At 39.0% G+C, this 19,847-nt stretch overlaps 1 protein-coding gene across 1 annotated transcript in view; it reads right to left on the bottom strand.

Moving 5' to 3' along the window:
- Nucleotides 1-19,847, bottom strand: part of FSTL4 (follistatin like 4) — a 2,088,981-nt gene that overhangs the window by 296,107 nt on the left and 1,773,027 nt on the right. The window contains exon 8 of the mRNA XM_086931534.1: nt 2,135-2,255. Coding sequence (XP_086787660.1) covers nt 2,135-2,255 — 121 coding nt within the window. The remainder of the gene's footprint in view (nt 1-2,134; nt 2,256-19,847) is intronic.

The raw sequence follows: 19,847 nt of genomic DNA, 5'->3' as shown, positions 1-19,847 counted from the left end.
TGTGATTTCTACATTAATCCCGTTTTGCGAGTCTGTAATAGCAATTCCTTAATAATCGCTATTACAGACTCGCAAAACATGCCAATGATGAATCTATATGTTAAAGTCTTAGTATATGCAAAGTCTAGGGAATGCAATTGCAAATCAGGCATTTTATAAATTTTCACACCATTTTAAAATCTAGAGGAGTATTGTAGCCCAATTTGAACTGCTTTTAGAGATTAGACGATAGGTAAATAGTAAAGTAAATTGATACTTGTAGGTGCATGTTCACGTCGGTTTTGGAATATTGTACATCAGAAATTGTGAAGTACTTTGGTGACCTCAAGTTACCACAAATTACCATAGTTTTTCACAACTTAACCAATACATAGATATTGAATGCTTCCCTAATAATATATCTTTAGTGGGTTGCTTCATACAGTTACACAAAAATGTACTTTGGTTTTGGGAAATACTATTTCTTTCTCGAACAATTGTACTGTTTTATGCATTGTGTTAGTACTATTAAAGTAGTTGTTCCATTACCCCCTGGTCCTTTATGGCCTCGTCCCATTCATTACTATGTGGCGTATGAATGGGACGAGGACAACGGGACCCGGAGTAATGAAGATCACCGGTAAGTAATAGAGCTTTACCGCCTAGTCCCTTATGTCCCCGTCCCATTAATACGCCACATAGTAATGAATGGGACAAGGACAACGGGACCCAGAGTAATGAAGATTACCGGTAAGTAATAGAGCACTATCCATGTACAGCTGCAGATGATATGATGCCTGATAGAATTTCAGTATTATTGGGCCAAGATACTTATAACTGTTTCAGTTACAACTACAAGACCATTTCCAATCTGCTGAAAGAACTATAAATATAGACTTCATTTGCGTTTTCAGGGAATTATAGATAAATCTGAAGCAATTGTAGCAGTTATAAGACGAATATTTCAACAATACCATTTCATGCAGCAATAACTATTACTTTAGTGTGCTATTTCCACAATAAAAGAAAGAAGCTGGAGGTGGCCACTAGATTGAGTAAAATAACTGTAAAATATTGAAGTGGATCATTGTCTCTGTTATCTCCTGCAAGTGCCAGAAAGTGTTGGATTCTGGTTGCTTTTATGATTTGCAAATCAAAAATTCAATTTGGCACAAAGAGATAGGAAAGATATGGTGTAGATAGGAATCACAACTTTTACTAGGTTTATGCTTTACAGAACACATGGTAAGATGTTTGGTATTGCTGCTTGAAAGAAACCCATGTTCAGAAAGTCTTATAATTTAACTAATGTCAAATGAATTGTTCTAGAATGTTCCTGAGCTCTTCTTTCTCATGGAAAAGCTTTTTTGTCTATCATCCTCACCCTTCCTCTCTTCTGCTCTCAGCTCCCGGTCCTCAGATTTGCTGAATTAGGGTTTTTTAGCGCTGGGATACCTCCGGGTGACTAAGCGCTTTATAAAAATAAATAATAATAATAATAATAATAATAATAATAATAATAATAATAATCTTCTGCTGTGAAGTTTAATGTCAATTGCCTATTTTTTATGTCAGTAAATGTGCTAGAATCTGTTGAAGAAAATTAAAACACAGAAAATTGTACTCTTCCACATCTTCTATCTACTATGACATCAAATAACCATGTTACCTACTTAAAGCACTTGAGATAGTGCTTCTAATCCTCCATAATGATGTAGTGAGCATTGTCCAACATGCAAGCTTGTTCCTGACATCAAACCTTTTCAGAATGGTTGCTCCTCCTGTAACACTAGATACAGTGGAACAATGAGGTTAGGAATTGTTCCTGATTTTCTTGCTTGTATTTGAGAACCAGTGTTTACACTCTGCACCAGATGTCTAATTGTTTATTATTAGAACATAGTGAGATGGTCTATAATTTGGCATACTTGATTTATCATATTTAGCACGGTTTCAGTAGGGGTTTGACAGCTACTGACCGAGCACCAGTTAGAAGACGGATTGGCCCTTGGCTAAACAGTTATACTTGTATCATGGACAACAGGAAGCGTTTGAAGCATGTGCATTCACTCAGGATTTTGTGAGTACATATTAAAAAATGGAGGTGCCTATTGGCAAGATTTGCAGCAGAGCGTCATATGTGCCATTTACTAACCATTCACCTGAAGGATGTGGGTCTGATAAAGGTCTTCATATCCATAAGCATGACATGAGTAGTTGCCCATATGTATTGTTGTCACTTTTGTGATGTAAAGGGAGTCGTCTTCTCCAAAATCCTGCATGGAAGACAAAGCGTCATGTTGTTAGTTATCAAAGCTAATGGTAATGAAAAGTCATACATGCAGAATTTTCCTATGATTCGAGAGTAAGAGAATACATATTAGCATTCCAACTATATGGGTAGATTGCTTAATAATCAAACTTCTAATTCATCTTTCTAGAATACATGTACTTTTATGAATAATCTTTAATATGTTCTAATCGCAAATACATTTCATAACGCATCCATGGGAGAAATAGCATTATCACCAACATAAGAAATATGCACATGTATCGTTCCGGAGTTGGTATAAATTCAAGAGTTCTTTTTATAATGTTATGGATAGAGAGGAGCAAATGATGTTATGCATAAGTTATGCATGTGCATTGTATGAATATATAAAGCACATTCATTCTCATATAAAATAAGCATGTTGCCATGTGCACACACGTTTGTGGCATTCAAATACAATGGTTGCATGCGCTCATTTCCTTAACCCTGGGTACGTATGTAATGTATGTACACATGATGTGTAGAGATACAGGACTTCTTGGATGTTTTTTTTTTCTCTAAATTGATTCTGAAGAAAATTGCCACCCTTTATATCACAAATCTAAAAATTGCACTTGATGATGCACTTTCACCAATTCTTGTGCTGAATGTGTTTGAGTGTAAGTAAACTCCACTGATAAGTGTGAGAAATACACAAGAAGATGCATTTGAATGTCCATAATGTTAGTATAATGCATAATTACCATTACATTTCCTAGCTTTTCCTCTAACACTCATCTGGCTCCTTCCAATATTGTAAATCCAATCAGAATTTACATATTTATTGGGTACTTTTGTTTTAGAACTATTATGCACATATAGAACATACGTAGCTGTGGAACTTTGTAAATCATATTTAAAAAATGCCAATGTGCATTGCAGCATTTCCCAGGTGTGACTCTGACTTACACCTTCCTGAATAACACGTGTTAAAGCTTAGTAAATTGGCCCCTATGTGTAGCACATGTTCTCAGTAGTATTGGGGAATGAAATATGTTGTCTGACTTTCACTTTGCTAAATATCATGAATCTTCACCCTATTCTATATTAGGAGCTACTCTTTTCAATGGACTTTACCCGTCCTGTAGATCATGAATCTTCTTCCTTTTTTTATAAGATCTACTCAGATCAACCAAAATCATACAGAGTTTCCAATGGTTTTATTACTGGTACAATAGTGGCCACGTCAGACATGAATATAATAATGACCACTTCAATCCACCCAACATGTTTCCAAAGGTAATATTATAAAAAAATGTAAAAATATGAACTGCATGCACATGAGTAATGAAATACCAGCCATAGTGGAAAGCATATCCAACAAAAAAAATAGAACATCAGAAGCTTTCTCCAACTTAGCATGTTTTATCCCTGGAATATCAGCTTTATTTATATTTTCAAAAACGAATAATTTGGGGGGCTATTCATAAGAGTAACACACTTGTGATTAATTTACACACGTAAGCTTAATATTACTGTTTGTAGTAACTTTACTACTTTCGGCTGGCCCTAAAATCTGTGTTTCAGATTAATGCAAAGTCTAGACTTACACATACTCACTCCTAGAAAAGGGGTAGGAGTCAAATTTGTATGTTTAAAGTTACTACTGACAAAAGGAGCAGTAGTATGTCCAGCGCCACACATGGCCAACCTCTGATACTGCAACATCCTCCGCTAGAAATAATGGAGATGGGAAATTAAAATGAAAGCTCATATTAATGTTGAATTGAATATAATTTACGAAATAGTAAAGAAATAAATATAATATAATGTTACAAGAACTGTCCAAAAATTAAATATTTCGTATATTATGCTAACACATTTCAATAACCTTTTTATGTGTAAAAAATAATTTCACATTAGGTTTTATTAGGATATACTTACATTTTAATGAATTCTGTAAATCACTGTTCATAATTAGTAAATATTAAGAAATACAAATCTTTTAATTTAGTTGACAAATTTTTATTAGTGAAACTTAAGAAAATTATTTTATTTCATTTAGTATATGTAGAATAAATAGACATTAGATACAAAGTAAGTTATTAGGGATGCAGAACCTTTTACATTTTGTTTTACATTTAAAACAAATCTTCAAACAAAATTTACATTAATGTTTAACCAAAAAATATTAGTATTCATTTTTTTCAACCATAACACATTTTTCACATTTTCCAGATCACATGACAGGGATGGAGATCTTCCTATTGTAAAGTACAAGGGAGATCTATGACCCGGAATCCGGTGACAGAGTTCTCCGTAAGGTAAAGTATATTGGCAATTCACAATAGGGAGTTCTCAAGGCCGCAGAGGGTCTTTGTAGTAAGGGAAAGGGAAAAGTAAAAACGTTTTTTAAACTTGGAAAACTTATGTTCAGGTTAAATATTTTTTTAAATCATTTTTATATATTTAAGTTAGAAGTAGAACAAAAGAAGAAATACTACTTCATTAATGCTTTGAATTTAAAATATAATTATTTTCTGTGGTTCAAATTTCAAAAAGAATCCCACTAACAGTAAAAATAGATATCTTTCATTAATTAATAATAATTATGAAAAGTGATGTATAATATAAAAATAGAATTAAATATTTGAAGATGATTTCCTATAGGGGTCTTTTTTAAGACCCCATTTTATTCTAAGGAATGTTGTTGCAGTACCTCTGATGGCTATGTGTGGTGCTGAACTTACTTTAACTCTGAAATGGAGTGCATTTACTACTTTTGTGGGTCCCTTTTGGCACTAGTAACTGTAGAGGTACAGTTTGTGAATAGGAGTGGGCTTACTCTTTTATGTTTGTGTGCAATGCATGCCCCTCCCTGTACCCCTCCCTAGCCCTGACTTAACCCTTCCTTACACCTCCCAAAATCCACACCTTTAGTGATAAATATTCCCCATTTTGTAGTACTACTATACTAATAGAAAAAGTACTACAAAGTGCAGTTTTTGAATGGGCAAAGTTGCCTCTAAGCCTCACGTTATCAGTTTCTGAAGAATAGCCTTGTGCTCTTGACAAATCTAAGTGTTTATATATATATATATATCCGAAAACTCCAAACAACACCACTTCCGAGTCAGACGGTAGTCAGATCGGCAAGGCAACAGAGGAGACGGACCACCAAATGCGCTTCACAGGTACTTTCTTTATTGCAAAATTGTCGGTAGGCAAGAGGGCACTACGCGTTTCGGGCTTGAAAAGCCCTTGTTCACATGCAACAATAACAAATATATATATATATATATTGAATATAAGAACAGCCAAAGACATAATGGACAATCATTCGGCACTCTGCGGTAGGGGTTTAAAAAACTCTCAGTTTATTATGTCTTGACGATATACATCAACGCGTTTCGGAAGTCATGCTTCCTTGTTCACGATGCCGAGCCATCATTTTTTTCTGATTAAAATACAAAACACAGTGGTAGTAAACATCAATAAGGGACATAGTATTTCGCCATTAAGCCTTTGTCCCATACAATGTGGTGGCCATCTTTAAATGTGTTACTGTCAGTATTCACAAGTATATCTCATTGAGGCTTACTTCTACTGGTTCTCAACTCTCAAATGATTAGTTTGAATGCATGGAATTATATAACCATTATCCACAATTATTAATTGGGAAAAACAATTCCTCATTTTTATACATTTATAACAAAACCCAAGTTACTTCGCAATTGTAAATTATACAATGGAAAAGTTCAAAAGTGCAAGTGCATTGAGAAATTTGGCCATTTCAGCTTTTTGATATCTTTATTAGCAATTTTTTTAAGTGCAATGGCTAGTGCCTATATCTGTTGGGTGCCAGTTCAAACAAATTCAAAGTGCCAGTGCAGTAGTACAAAAATGCATTGTACAGTCATTATTCAACTAACTCCAAGTTTGTGCACTATGAAGTATAACCGTCCATGGATATAATATCTCATGACCTATATACAATTAAGAAACAGATCATTCTATATATCAAATTAAAAGTCAGTTTAAAAAAATCTTATTAAAATTTAGCTTGTAAAGTGCAAATTTTTATCCGGCACCTTTAAAGTACTTGTGCTTGTGTAAACAATGATAACTTTTCAATGTAAACATATCACTCCACTTAATGTAAACAAAACTTCAATACAGTACCATGATATAGAAATAACGTGCAAATGTATATGTAAACAAGATAACATTTCTCTATCTAAATATTTCACTCTTCTTAATTTCTAAAATCCATATAATACAGTACAATAATCTCATAAAGTGCTAATGCATACTTGTTCCTAAATCAAATGAACTAGTCTCACCAACTGAATGGCATGAGTTCTCTCACTTCATATGACAAAATACTACCACTGTAAAAAATAGTTTAAAAACAATCAATCCATGGTTTTCAGTGCATATTCTCTTATTCTAACTCTTCATCAAAAACATCAAGACAGAAAAGTAAAAAGGTCCTCATCTACGTTGAGCCCATACGGTTCCATACAGTTAAACTCTAGAATAAAATATGTTTCTAGTTTCCGGAGTGCTCTTTCTCTGTCTCCCCCTCTCTTTTTCTTGGGGACTTCTGCTATGCATGTATACTGCAGGGTCACAGGGTTACTTTGGTGATGGGACTCAAAATGTCTAGCAATGGGATATGTTCTGTCTTAATTAACAATCGCTCGCCTGTGTTGAAGGATTCGTTGGTGCACAGGCAAAGTGGTGCTTCCTATATATATTTTGGGACAGGAGCACTGTAGCAAATACACAACAGAACTACTTTTACAAGTCAAAAAGCTTCAAATGGTTACAGTTTTGTTAAAAAAAATCTAAAATCTGTACGGTTCATGCCATGTTGGCAAGCCTTACATTTAGCACACTTTTTAAAACCAGGATTCTGTTGTAACCAATTCGAGATGCCCTTCTCTTTTTCAGAAAATTCACTTTTAACAATCAGGTCTTTAAGGGATTTAGATCTTTTATATGTAACTTCTGGCTTTCTTTTTACTCTAGTACCCAATACCGGATCGCTTTTCACAAGATACCAGTGCTTGTTCAGGATAGATCTAATTTCCCTGTGCTTTACATTGAAGGTGGTTATAAATCTAGAGTTGTCATGGTTCACCACATGTTTACTCTGTTCCTGTTTCTTGTTTTGTTCTAAAAGGTTCAAATAGAATCTTTTGTCTCTCCAGATTTCTAGCTTTGGTTGACGCCCCTTTCAACATATCTCGATGGTATCCCCGTAGGATGCATCTCTGAGTCATTTCTTTTTCTGTCCTGTCATATTCTTCCTCACTGCTACAAGTTCTCCTAGCTCTATAGTATTTTCCAAATAGAATACTCCTAATAAGCGCAGCAGGATGAGCACTGTCTGCATGGAGAACTGAATTTGCAGCAGTGGCCTTCCGGAATGTAGTTGTCTCTAGCTTACCATCAAGGGTTTTAATCCGGATATCCAGGAAGTCTATTGTGGTTTTACTGTAGTTACCTACAAATTCAAAATTTAAAGAATTTTGATTAAGGTCATTGATAAATAGCTCGATGTCTGACTCAGTGCCCTGCCACAGCACGAAGATGAACGAAACCCACAACAGGACATGTTCAGTCCACTGGGGACCGCCTCCGAGCACCCGTTCCTCCCACCAGCCAAGATGTAAGTTGGCATAACTTGGGGCAAAACAGGTGCCCATGGCGGTTCCCCGTTCCTGCAGGAAGAAGTCATCACCAAAGAGAAAAATATTTTTGTGAGGCACCATTCCATAAGCTCTAAAATCATCCTGTTCTGGGAGGCAAGCCGTGCTGGTCTTCTATTAAGAAAGTGTTCACTTGCTCTTAAGCAATCGGTATGTCTAATACTAGTATATAAAGTAGATATATCTAATGTCAACAATACCATGGTCTCGTCATCCCAACGAATATGAAATCTATGTAACGTTAAGCATTTTCAAATAAACTACTGCAAGAAGAAATAATAGGTCTCCCTGGTGGACTAGTGGGGTTTTTATGTATTTTAGGGAGCATGTAAAATACTGGGATTACTGGTTTTTCTCTTTTGATAAACTTGTACTCATCCCAGCTTAAAAGTCCCTCATCTTTCCAGGTATCTAGTCTCCCAAAGAATTCCACCATTACCTTTCCATATTCCTTTGGACTGATCCTGCTATAGCAACTACAAACCTGCAGTTGACTAAGTGCTTCTTTCTTGTACTGCTCCCTCCTCCATGAAACAATATTCCCTCCTTTATCTGATGGTTTAATCAGGAGTCCATCTTCTTCTTGTAGTTTCTTATGAAATAGAGCTTTCTTAGGATCCATTTTCCGTTTTCTTTGATTTTCTACAGAGTATACGTTTTTAAGATCTCTGGTCACATTTTCTGCAAAAATATCCAGATTGTCTCTCACTGATTGAGGTAAAAATCTTGATGGTGCTCTAAATGGTGTATGATCACTTTTATCCAGACCAGTTCCCATCCCAGTCAGATTCTCACTATCAATCTGACTTGTATCATTAAGTAATAAAATCATGTCCTCCAAGGCCGGTATATCATTAACATTGAGGAATGCTGTATTTTTATTGGATACACAAGTCTGTTCCTGGGCTTGAAGATTAATTTCCTGGTGACCCGCATGCAACTTAGATAGCTTGAGTTTTCAGATGTAACGATATAGGTCCATTCTGCTATTAGGATAATTATATTCTTTATTGTCGCAGAAAGATAGGCCTAATTGTAATATCTTCTCCTCAACCTCTGTTAACTACACAGAACTCAAGTTTATTATTGTTGCATTATCTGTCAGTTTCTAAATTATTTATTCGTGTTCGAGCGCAACGATCTTTTTGTTTGCCAGCCTTGCGCTCCTCCTGTACCCCTGCCTCCTCTTCTTTGTCTCCTCATCCTCAGCCTCTTCCCCAACCCCTTCCTCTTCCTGTGCGATGGTTCGATTGTTGCTCCATCAACATAAAACGGAATTCCTCTGCGACAGGCAGCCGTACATCCCTAGATCCTCTACTACCCGGGTCGTCTGATTCTTGCTTAGAACCGGTACCTGAACTGACTTCGCTTTGTGAGGCAGTATGCTGGTCGATGCATCCACTGTGGATTTTCAAATGCCTTGTCATGTCAAACTTCCTGGCGAAGGTGTAGATTCTCCAGATTCGTAATCAATACGATCTCTTACGAATTTCGTCGCCTTTCTATCTGTTATGCGTTTCTCATATTTTTCCAGTCTGCCTTTCAAATCAGTCTTAAATTTGTTAGTTCTTGTTTTATCATCGTTTTTATCAAGGATTTCATTTAGTTCTTTAATCTTTGCTACCACTTGCAAGCGTTCTTTCTCCGCGTATTTCACTAGAATATGTATCATGTTGGTTGAGCTGGCTGCACTATTCTCCGCCCACTCTCCAAGCATTTCAATGTCAGGGTTTTCATAAGAGGGGTGATCATAATTCTGAGTCCACGTGGGACACGTCCCACTTGCAGATATTTCCGTAGGGATGCCACTTCCCACCAACGTGAGATTTCACTCTTTTTCAACTTTTCATAGTTTTGTAATTGTTTATTTAAATCTGTATTGCCAATTGGGGCAGCCGTCCCTCTTTCCTTCTGTACTGGTCGTTCTACTTCCTCAAAGAGTTTTAGGGCTTCTTGTTCCCTAGCTGCACATTCTTCGTCACTCATATTGGGACTGGTGACGTCCTACCAAGTTAATCCACTTGATTGCAGCTGCTCTGTCATCCAAAGCATAAAGTTTGCGCACAATTGTTAATGCACTACACAGGGTGTCTCAGCCCAGCTCCCGTTGCCTCAAGAAGTATACCACAACTTAATTGGAGTTCTGACGCCGCGCTGACTCACTGAGACTCTGCGATCCTCCAACCTCCAGATTACCTGCAAACAGCAGCCGTCCACTCACTCCTCAGCTTCAGATTTGTAGTTAGAGGCATTCACTGGGGACACGCCTGTCTTCGTTTTCCTCCAAAGTTCGACGGTTTACACTGGCATGCTGCCAGAACGCTGGAGGTGCCGGTTCAGCAACGTTCCGCCACATTGCTCAATATCGAATATAAGAACATCCAAAGACGTAATGGACAATCATCCGGCACTTCGCGGTAGGGGTTTAAAAAACACTCAGTTTATTATGTCTTGACGATATACATCAACGCGTTTCGGAAGTCATGCTTCCTTGTTCACGATGCCGAGCCATCATTTTTTTCGGATTAAAATACAAAACACAATGGTAGTAAACATCAATAAGGGACATAGTATTTCGCCTTCATGGCACCCGTGATCAAGAGCACAGGAGTGCTCAAAACGCGTTGGGCTCTGCTTTGTGGAGTAAGCATTGTCTTTTCACCTGACTGTGTTTCCTCGCATTAAAGGCAGTTCACCATCTGTTTAGTGGTGTCTCCTATATATATATATATATATATATATATATATATATATATATATATTCACTGAAAAAACCATAGGTTTCACACCAGTTATAGTTAGGAATTAGCATTTAAAAAACCTATTAAATTCACTGAAAAAACCATAGGTTTCACACCAGTTATAGTTAGCTGGAAATTTTACTGACATAAAACCATTGAAATTCCACATTATAGTTAGTTGGACTCACTATAACTTGCGCGTGTAATGCACTGCTGATGACGTCACATATTACGTCACTCATGACATGGTCAGTGACATCACTCATGACATCACTGATGACACCATCCAGTGAATGTGTGTCTTTCTGAAAAATAAATATGTTTTATATATGTATATGTAAAGGTCGATGGAAGAATAAATGTTTAAATAAGTGTTTTAATGAATGTTTTTTTAAAAAGAAAATTGATTGGTTAACTGGCTTATTAAGTGCATCTTAGTGAATACATATATTAGTGAGTAATGTTTAAATATTTAAATATATGTATCAGTGTTTCACTTTGTGTATAATTGGCTGCATGGGTTGGTGAGCAGCTACATGTGTGTGTGTATATGGGTTATTAGATGTTTTTTAGTATCAGTATGAGTCTCTGTATGGTTTAGTGGGGGTATTACTTAGCACATAGATGCATCAATGACTGACTCACTGTTTGTATGTGTTTTGAAGACAGCATATGTGCAGGACTGTATGGGTGGATGAGTGTGTATATGTGTGTGTTAGTGAGTGAATGACTGTCTCACTAGTGTCTTTATCAGTAACGACATATGTTTTAATCTAGTATATGTGAGTATTGATGTTTATAAGTGAGTATATGTGAGATTGTAAGAGTTCCTGTTTAAATAAGTATGTGTTTCTATAAGTGATTGTTTAAGAGAGTAAGTATGTGTAAGTTTCCTTAGAAGTAAGGTGGTAGTGTGTGTATAGTTGTATATGCAAATAAATGGATGTTCAATAGATTATTTGCATGTGTGAGTATGTGTGTGAGTAACTTTTGGATGACTGTCGGTGTGTAACAAGATGTATAGGTGTATCACTACATATGATGAGTGAGTATATGTATGAGTGACTATATAGAACTGTTGGTGAATGAGTGGATGTGTATATAGATGGTGGTATTACTGAATTGGTTGTTGTAACTGGTATGGATATCTCCATTTTTTTGAAAATGTTAATTTCTATTTTCGAATATGTGTTTTAAGGGTTACATTACACTGAAAGGAGGTCTGTCACTCTGTCACAAAGATGGTGTCATCAGTGATGTCATGAGTGATGTCACTGACCATGTCATGAGTGATGTAATATGTGACGTCATCAGCAGTGCATTACACGCGCAAGTTATAGTGAGTCCAACTGACTATAACGTGGAATTTCAATGGTTTTTTGTCAGTAAAATTTCCAGCTAACTATAACTGGTGTGAAACCTATGGTTTTTTCAGTGAATTTAATAGGTTTTTTAAATGCTAATTCCTAACTATAACTGGTGTGAAACCTATGGTTTTTTCAGTGAATTTCATAGGTTTTTTAAATGCTAATTCCTAACTATATATAAGGCCCCAAACCTATGTTTTTTTTCTTTGAATTTCAAAATTTGGTTAATAGAAAATGTCTATAGCTATGAAATGTAATATTTTTGAAAATGATTGAATTCTATATTTTATTTGTATATTAAAAAATTATTATTTTTTTTTTTGACCCTGGAGCGCTCCCGGGGCACGCCCCGGTGAGCGCCCCGGAGAGCGTAGTCGTTTGAAGCGCCCCGGTGCGCGAACCGGGAAGCGTCCCGTTAGCGCCAATGTCGCGAACGAAAACATGATTGTGACGTATCGCGTAGCCGCGTCCGCGTGATACGCACGGCATAAGCGCACCCGGAAGCACTTGAGCGAATACGCTCGTGCAACGTGAACATCCGACGCGCTTACGTGACGCGACCCGGGGCGCGTAAGCGCGTCGGTCATGTGACCTGAAAATAACACTTTTAATTGGTGCAGAACAGTTTTAGTTTCATAATGATGAAATCCCTGGTCTTGTGACCTGAAAATAACACTTCTCATTGGTTCAGGCCTTTTTTTTTTTCAAATGATGAAAGACCCCACCTTTTTTCCTTATTCTGACTTTGTCCTTTGACTGAGGAAGACCTGATTGTACCTCTCTGTACCTTTTTGATCTATGTAATGGCTTCAGTAGAAGCAGCAGCTGGTGCATCTGCACCACCACCACCACCACCACAACCACCAGGAGGACCACCACAAGATTACATTGGTGGTCAACAAGAGGAGGAAGATGAGGAGGAGGAGGAGGAGGGGAGGAGAAGATGGCTTGAAGAAGACAATACCCCATACCAGCCAAGACCACACATTATATGGGAGGTTTTTTTCGATCCCTGAGGGGAAGAAAAAAGTAAATGCAGCCAAGGTGACTAGCCTAATCTGTGGCATGGAACTTTCTAGGGGGAACCCTAATAAAAAATATTCATTCGGAAACAACACAATGATTAGACACATGCAGCGCAAGCATCCAATAAACTATTCTGCTGCAGAGATGAGGGAACTGGCCAGAAACCCTCCCCAAACTACAAGCACCACCTCGAAAAGAAAGCAACGCACTCCGTCGGGACAAGAGGCAAGAGAGACGATGCCTTGCATTCAGCCACAGTTTGCAGATTTCTGAAAAACCTGTAAATATTGTGGGAAGACCATCTCCTACGGAGAACAGAGCGTAAAGCTCATCGTCCTTGCTGGGGACAACCACAAATGCCCCAATAAACCCTAATGATTTCTTTTCTTTTTTTTTTGCTCCAGTGGAGCCATTTTCAATTCCCTGTTCTTTCGTTTCTCCCCATGAAAAATACAAAAAAAAGTTAAAAATGTTCAAAAAAACAATAAAAAAATATAAAACAACAAAAAGAAGAAAAAAAACAGTTCTTTTTAGAACTACCTCCAATTTATAAAAAAAGGCTACATTTTTTAAAAACTCTGTCATTCTTTTTTCCCAATGGTCCGCTCCCCGGTGCGCGTACCGGGCGCTCCCCCGCGCAAATCAATAAAAAATGTTTTTTTGCCCCGCTGGGCCCTTTTATGGCCCCCACATCAAACCTAGGGGGTCAGGGGGGTCTATCCCTGCCCCCTTATGGTCATTTCCCCCTTTTTTTTTCCACCTCTTGTGTCTCGATCCTACCGAGACACAAGATGGCGGCCGCTCCGGACTGCTTTGAATGTTTACAGACACCCGAGAGCCAATCAGCTTTCCGTGCGCACCTCGCGTGGCGCGCCCGGAGCGCTCCCCGGTGCGCGTACCAGGGTGCTGCCATAGATATATGTATTTTTTTGAACCTTAATTACTCAAAATCCACTGGAGCACATATCTTGAGACATAGCAAAAGCACATTGGGCTACCAGTCCCTACAATTTTGCCAAGTTTGGTGGTAATCCATTCAGCCGTTCGGGCTAAAAGTGAGTTTGACCGCCATATGGAAATTAACATGGGGAAAACACGTTTTGGGACCCCATTTTATCTCGGCCCCTGCTTGACGAATCCCCCCCAAACTTTTAATAAAGGACCGGAGCTGCACGAGGTAAATTTGAGGAAATTTTCAGGCAGATTCGTCAACCGGCGCCAAAGTTATTTCAAATAGAATTTTGAGATTTTGCATTGAAAAAAATCCTAACTATAACTATCTACTGGCGACCGCCAGTATGTAATATATATATATATATATATATATATATATATATATATATATATATATATATATATATATATATTTTTTTTTTTTTTTTTTTTTTTTTAGACGAATTTCAGGTCCTGCAGGAGACAAGACAGCGTCCCCCACCTCAGAAGGCGAAAAAATCTACAAAAAAAGGAGGAAAACCAGACGGGGCAGAAGGGGCCGCTCAAGATACTGCACCCATGATGACCCGAAGCAGGGGCAGGAGGGGAAGACGCTAAAGCAAGAAAACACCATAATAAACCTCTCTCAGAGAAAACTCACGACCCATGAGGAAAGAGTACTGAGTAGGGGTATGACTTTCTGCCCAACTGCCAAATTTGACCCCGTGGAAACGAGGATTGATATCTTCAAATTTGTTCGAAAATTAAAACTGGATAAAATCTATGCTAATCGTCCATCACCAGACCCAGCAACGAATACTGGCTCTATCGACGGAACAACTAATGATCTCATCGACGAAGATCTGCCCCTCCTCCAGATCACACACTCCTTAGCCGGCACTGAAGACCTACCGAGCTCAAGTGAGGTATTCAGGAGGGAAGAAATCATACAAAAACGGGATCCTAGTAACCTCAAGAAAAAGTCGAGATTCCTACCTCATGCCACACATGACGCCATTGATGTCTTCAATGATGCGGTTTTACAGGACCTGGAGAAATTAGCTGCCCAAAAAGTGGAAATTTCAAGTAAAAATTCTAACATCTCAAGTATGGAGTGGCAAGCCATAAGATCGCTCAAGGAAGATAACTCAATAGAGATCAAACCCTCAGACAAGGGAGGGAACATAGTTATCTTTGACAAAAATCGATACAAACTAGAGGCCCTCAGACAACTGGAGGATAGAGACTGCTACGAGACGATTAACAAGAAAGACTTTGAGCAATGTGTCTTAGAATACCATGGACTGTTGAAAATGTGGCGAGATGATGGCATGTTGAGCAAGAATGAATACGAATATCTATATTGCGAACATCCAATCATTCCCACATTTTACCACCTGCCGAAGGTGCACAAAGACATCAGGCACCCTCCAGGAAGACCAATCGTCTCCTCAATTGGCAGTCTCTTGGAAGCAACCTCTAGATTCATTTACAACTACCTCTCTCCATTCGTCAAGGATCTTCCATCTTTCGTCAGGGATACACAAGACTTCCTGAGGATAATTGATGGGATACACTGGGACACTGAGATGTTATTCATTACTCTAGACGTTGCAAACTTGTATACGTCCATAGGACACCAAGATGGACTCCTAGCGATCGAATGGTTCTTAAAAAAGAAGAACATGCAATTTCACCAACATAATCGCATGTTACTGAGAATGACTGAATTCTGTCTCTTTAACAATATCTTTCTGTTTGCAGGTACATTATACCGTCAAATCAGGGGGACCGCCATGGGCACGTGCTTCGCCCCCAGCTACGCGAACCTTTTCGTGGGCTGGTGGGAGAAGCACGTGGCCTGGGGGGGACCAACGAGTACTGTCTTGACCATATTATGGTCTGGACAAGGTACATAGATGACCTGTTTGTTGTGTGGCGGGGCGACAGACCCTCGGCTGAGAGGTTTGTGGCAGCGCTCAACAACAACAGTCTAAACCTGAGGTTTACCAGTGAAATAAGTGAGAGGTCAGTCCACTATCTAGATTTAGAGGTATTTGCGGCAGGGGGTAGTATACAAACTAAACTCTACCGCAAACCCACGGCAGGAAATGCCGTACTTCACGCTGCCAGTCACCACCCTAAATCAATGGTGAAAAACATCCCTTATGGCGAACTATTACGCATCAAACGGAATTGCTCTGAAATCAGCGATTTCCTAGATGCACAAGAAGCAGCGATATCTAGATTCCGAGAACGGGGCTACTCCAAAACATCTTTAGCAGTAGCCTCAAAGAAAGTGGAACAGAAAAACAGAAAAGACCTCCTGGTAATCAAGAACAAACAGGCAGAGACAGAATTAACAACAAGGATGATAACAACTTACAACATGAGATCAAAAGAATTGGTCCAAATCTTCAATAACAACTGGCATATTCTGACCACAGATAACATCTTGAAGAACAGAATATCGCCTAGACCCTTGATCACATACAGACGTTGCCAGTCACTCGGTGATCATCTTACTAGGAGTCACTACACTGAGCCCCCTATAGCGTCCAGATCCAAACCCATACAAGGTTTTTATCCTTGCATGCACTGCAAAGCGTGCAAGTATAGCCAGAAGAAGACCAAATATGAGGGTAGACCGAAAGACCCACGACCAACCAGGAATATCACGAAATTCCTGAATTGCAACTCGGAATTCGTTGTATATATTCTGGTTTGTCCGTGCTCCAAGAGATACGTTGGCAGTACCATCAATCCAGCAAAAAAGCGCATCTTGGAGCACATGCGTGCCATCACTAACAGGGATAAGAACTACCCGGTGGCACGCCACTTCGAGACCCACCATAACAGCAACAGGGATCTCTTGTCATTCTATTTAATTGATCAACTAGGAAGACAAGAAAGAGGTGGCGACAAGATCAGAACCCTCAGGGCTATGGAATCCAAATACATCATAGACCTTCAAACAATGAAACCGACAGGTCTCAACAATGATGAGGAACTTTGGGTACATCTGGATTGATCTATAGAGGTATCTCTTTACAAGTAATGATGTGCAACTTCTGAAAATAATATATGATAACATCATCTGCCGCATTCATCCCTGCACACAGTATATATGTCAACAATGTACTTATATCAGGGAGTCACATGCCCACACAGGGCGAGATGTACAAAAACAAAAAACAAACATGCCCATCCATGGCATTATAGCCACTTATGGACTCACACACATGTACAAAACAACATGAAAGAGAAAGACCATATGTGCACGATGCACTTTGATATATGATTGTGTAAAGAAGGTTGAATTACAATTACATTTCCCTTCAGTGAATTACGTGGTTCCCCTTATAGATCATCTTTGCGGGGCACACTTAATGATATTTATTATCAGCATCTTGAATTTAAAAGTATCACAATATATATATATTTATATTGATACAATGTATAATTGTACATATCATGATTTCAACTGGTCGAAAGCGTTTTCTCTTTAAGTTGTTTGTGAGCCAAAGAATGTCTAAACATATCACGAAGGGAAGTTTTTGCCTTCTTTGTTTTTTTAATGCACGAGCACTTTATTGATCGCCATTTCTCCTATGCTGCATAGAGAATCAGTAAACATTAGCACTTTACAATATGTCTGCCGCTATTTCCATGTACTGTTGGGCTTAGTCCTCTTTCTATTGTTAACAAGAGTTGGAGTTTAAATGGCGATTTTTTACAATGCACAATTGACACTGAGGAAGCCGTTTCACGGCGAAACGCGTTTGTCTTTTGATGGGGTGACGGGGGTCTGTCAATAAACCGAAAAAGTATCCAGCTCCGAGTGCCGTCTGCTTTCTTGGATGCGAGCGAGCGTGCAGAAATATATATATATATATATATATATATATATATATATATATATATATACACTCACACACTCACACACACAGGTACACATCACCTACTGATGGTTGCTAGTAGGTAGTTATATTTGGGACCTAGTTTCCATATGAAACTATTTTTTATATAAATTTAGTGCCATTTCCTGAATCTCCACAAAAGTTTCAAAACTAGTTTGCCACTTACTTCATCTTAAGCATGAGCGAATTTTGCGGATCTCGCGTTCGCGAATTTTGCGGATTTGCGGATTCGCAATCCGCAAAATCCGCGAATTCCCGCGAATTTGCGGATTTTTTTTTTTTTGTGTTTGCCCGTGTTTCTGCCAGTTCGCGAGGGTTTTTACAATTTCGCAATTTGCGAACTTACCTGTCGGGTCGCAAGTTTTGCGAACTTGTTGTTTCTACGTGTCCAGCCTGTTTGGGACACTCTTCTTCATCACTGCCACTCTCTGTCACCACTGCCACTCTCTGACTACTCATGCCACCCTCTGGCCCACCCATGCCACCCTCTGTTTCATCACCACACCCTCTGGTTGTCCAGTGTACATTATTTTCGGCAAAGCAAAGCACACCTTCCCTACCTCAAGTGACCTGAATTAATTTGGGGCTGATTAATGTGTCACAGAATATTTTTTTAGCTGGCACCTGCTTCCTTAGTGCGCCCTGATTAGTGATCTTTTGCACTTGCTAAGTGCTTTCATTGTTGCAAAATTAGTTACAACACCTGCCCTGCCCCAACTGACAATAATGAATTAGGGGCTGATTAATGGATTTTAACTTCCAGCCTGGCTCCTGCTTGTCTCCCTTAGCTGTAATTCAGGACCTTTGTGGCATATGTGTAACTATTCTGAGGTTCAGAGCAGGGTCACATAATAGTTTCAACTGGCAACTGAACTCTGGAGGGGCCCCTTAGGAAGCACTACAGGAAATGGCTACTAATGATGAGCCTGAACTTTTGAACCTGGTAAGTAGTTACTTTCAGTTTTGCTAAGATCGTATTTCTGCAATTTTGCACTTATTCGCGGGGCGCGAATTCACGCGAACAGTGCGAGCAGTGCGAGCAAAATCCGCTGCTCGCGGATTTGCGGATTTTGCGGGAGATTCGCGAATCTCGCGGATTGCGGATTTCCCGAAAATCCGCAAAATCCGCGAGCGGAACGGATTTTCCGCCCATGCCTACTTCATCTGTCTGGAAAGTTTCAGGGGGAGTTGTCAAGTGGGGCAGAGAAAAAGGGGGATCCCAAAATGTATTTTACCCAAGCAATTACTCATATGGATTTTCGACACTACAACAGCCTGAACCTCTCAAAGGATTTGTACCAAATATGGCAGAAAGCTTGATTGTGGTCCAGAAACTGTGCTTTTTGGTGTACATCTGTTCAGTAGTTTTGGAGCTATTAAAGAAAAAAGATTGATGCACATCCAGAGACGAGAATCCAAACGCCAACACCAATGCAACCTGAGAGGAAAGTTGCAGCCACCATTTTGAGTATCAGGACTTAAATTAAAACTGATAGAAGGGTTCACGGTAGAGGTAGCATGACCCCATGGGACAAATAGAGGGGGTCTGTGAGTGATGCCTCATGGGCAAAAAATTGGCAAAATGCATTTTTGATTTGGGCGCCCGAGGATCCGGAAATCCACTGCAGTGCTCAGCATGCTCCTTCCATGTGTAACCATGATGGATCCATGGATCCAGACCCCAATAAAAAAAAATCCACCCACTCACAAACCCACCTACACACTCTCACACCGATACAGTCACAGATATACCCTCTCACACACCCATACATCCACTTAGAAACCCAGAGAACCACTCACAGACCCACTCACAACCCAACAGAGACACTTATAGACCAACTTACACACCCATACAGACACTCACACACTGCCCGCTGTGTGAATCTACGACAGATCTGCAGATCAAGACTCAA

The sequence above is a fragment of the Lissotriton vulgaris genome, chromosome 7 (assembly GCF_964263255.1).
Source record: "Lissotriton vulgaris chromosome 7, aLisVul1.2, whole genome shotgun sequence".
In the NCBI taxonomy this organism is placed as follows: Eukaryota; Metazoa; Chordata; class Amphibia; order Caudata; family Salamandridae; genus Lissotriton; species Lissotriton vulgaris.
The sequence above is the reverse complement of the archived record's forward strand: the minus strand, read 5'-3'. Positions and strand labels throughout refer to the sequence as shown.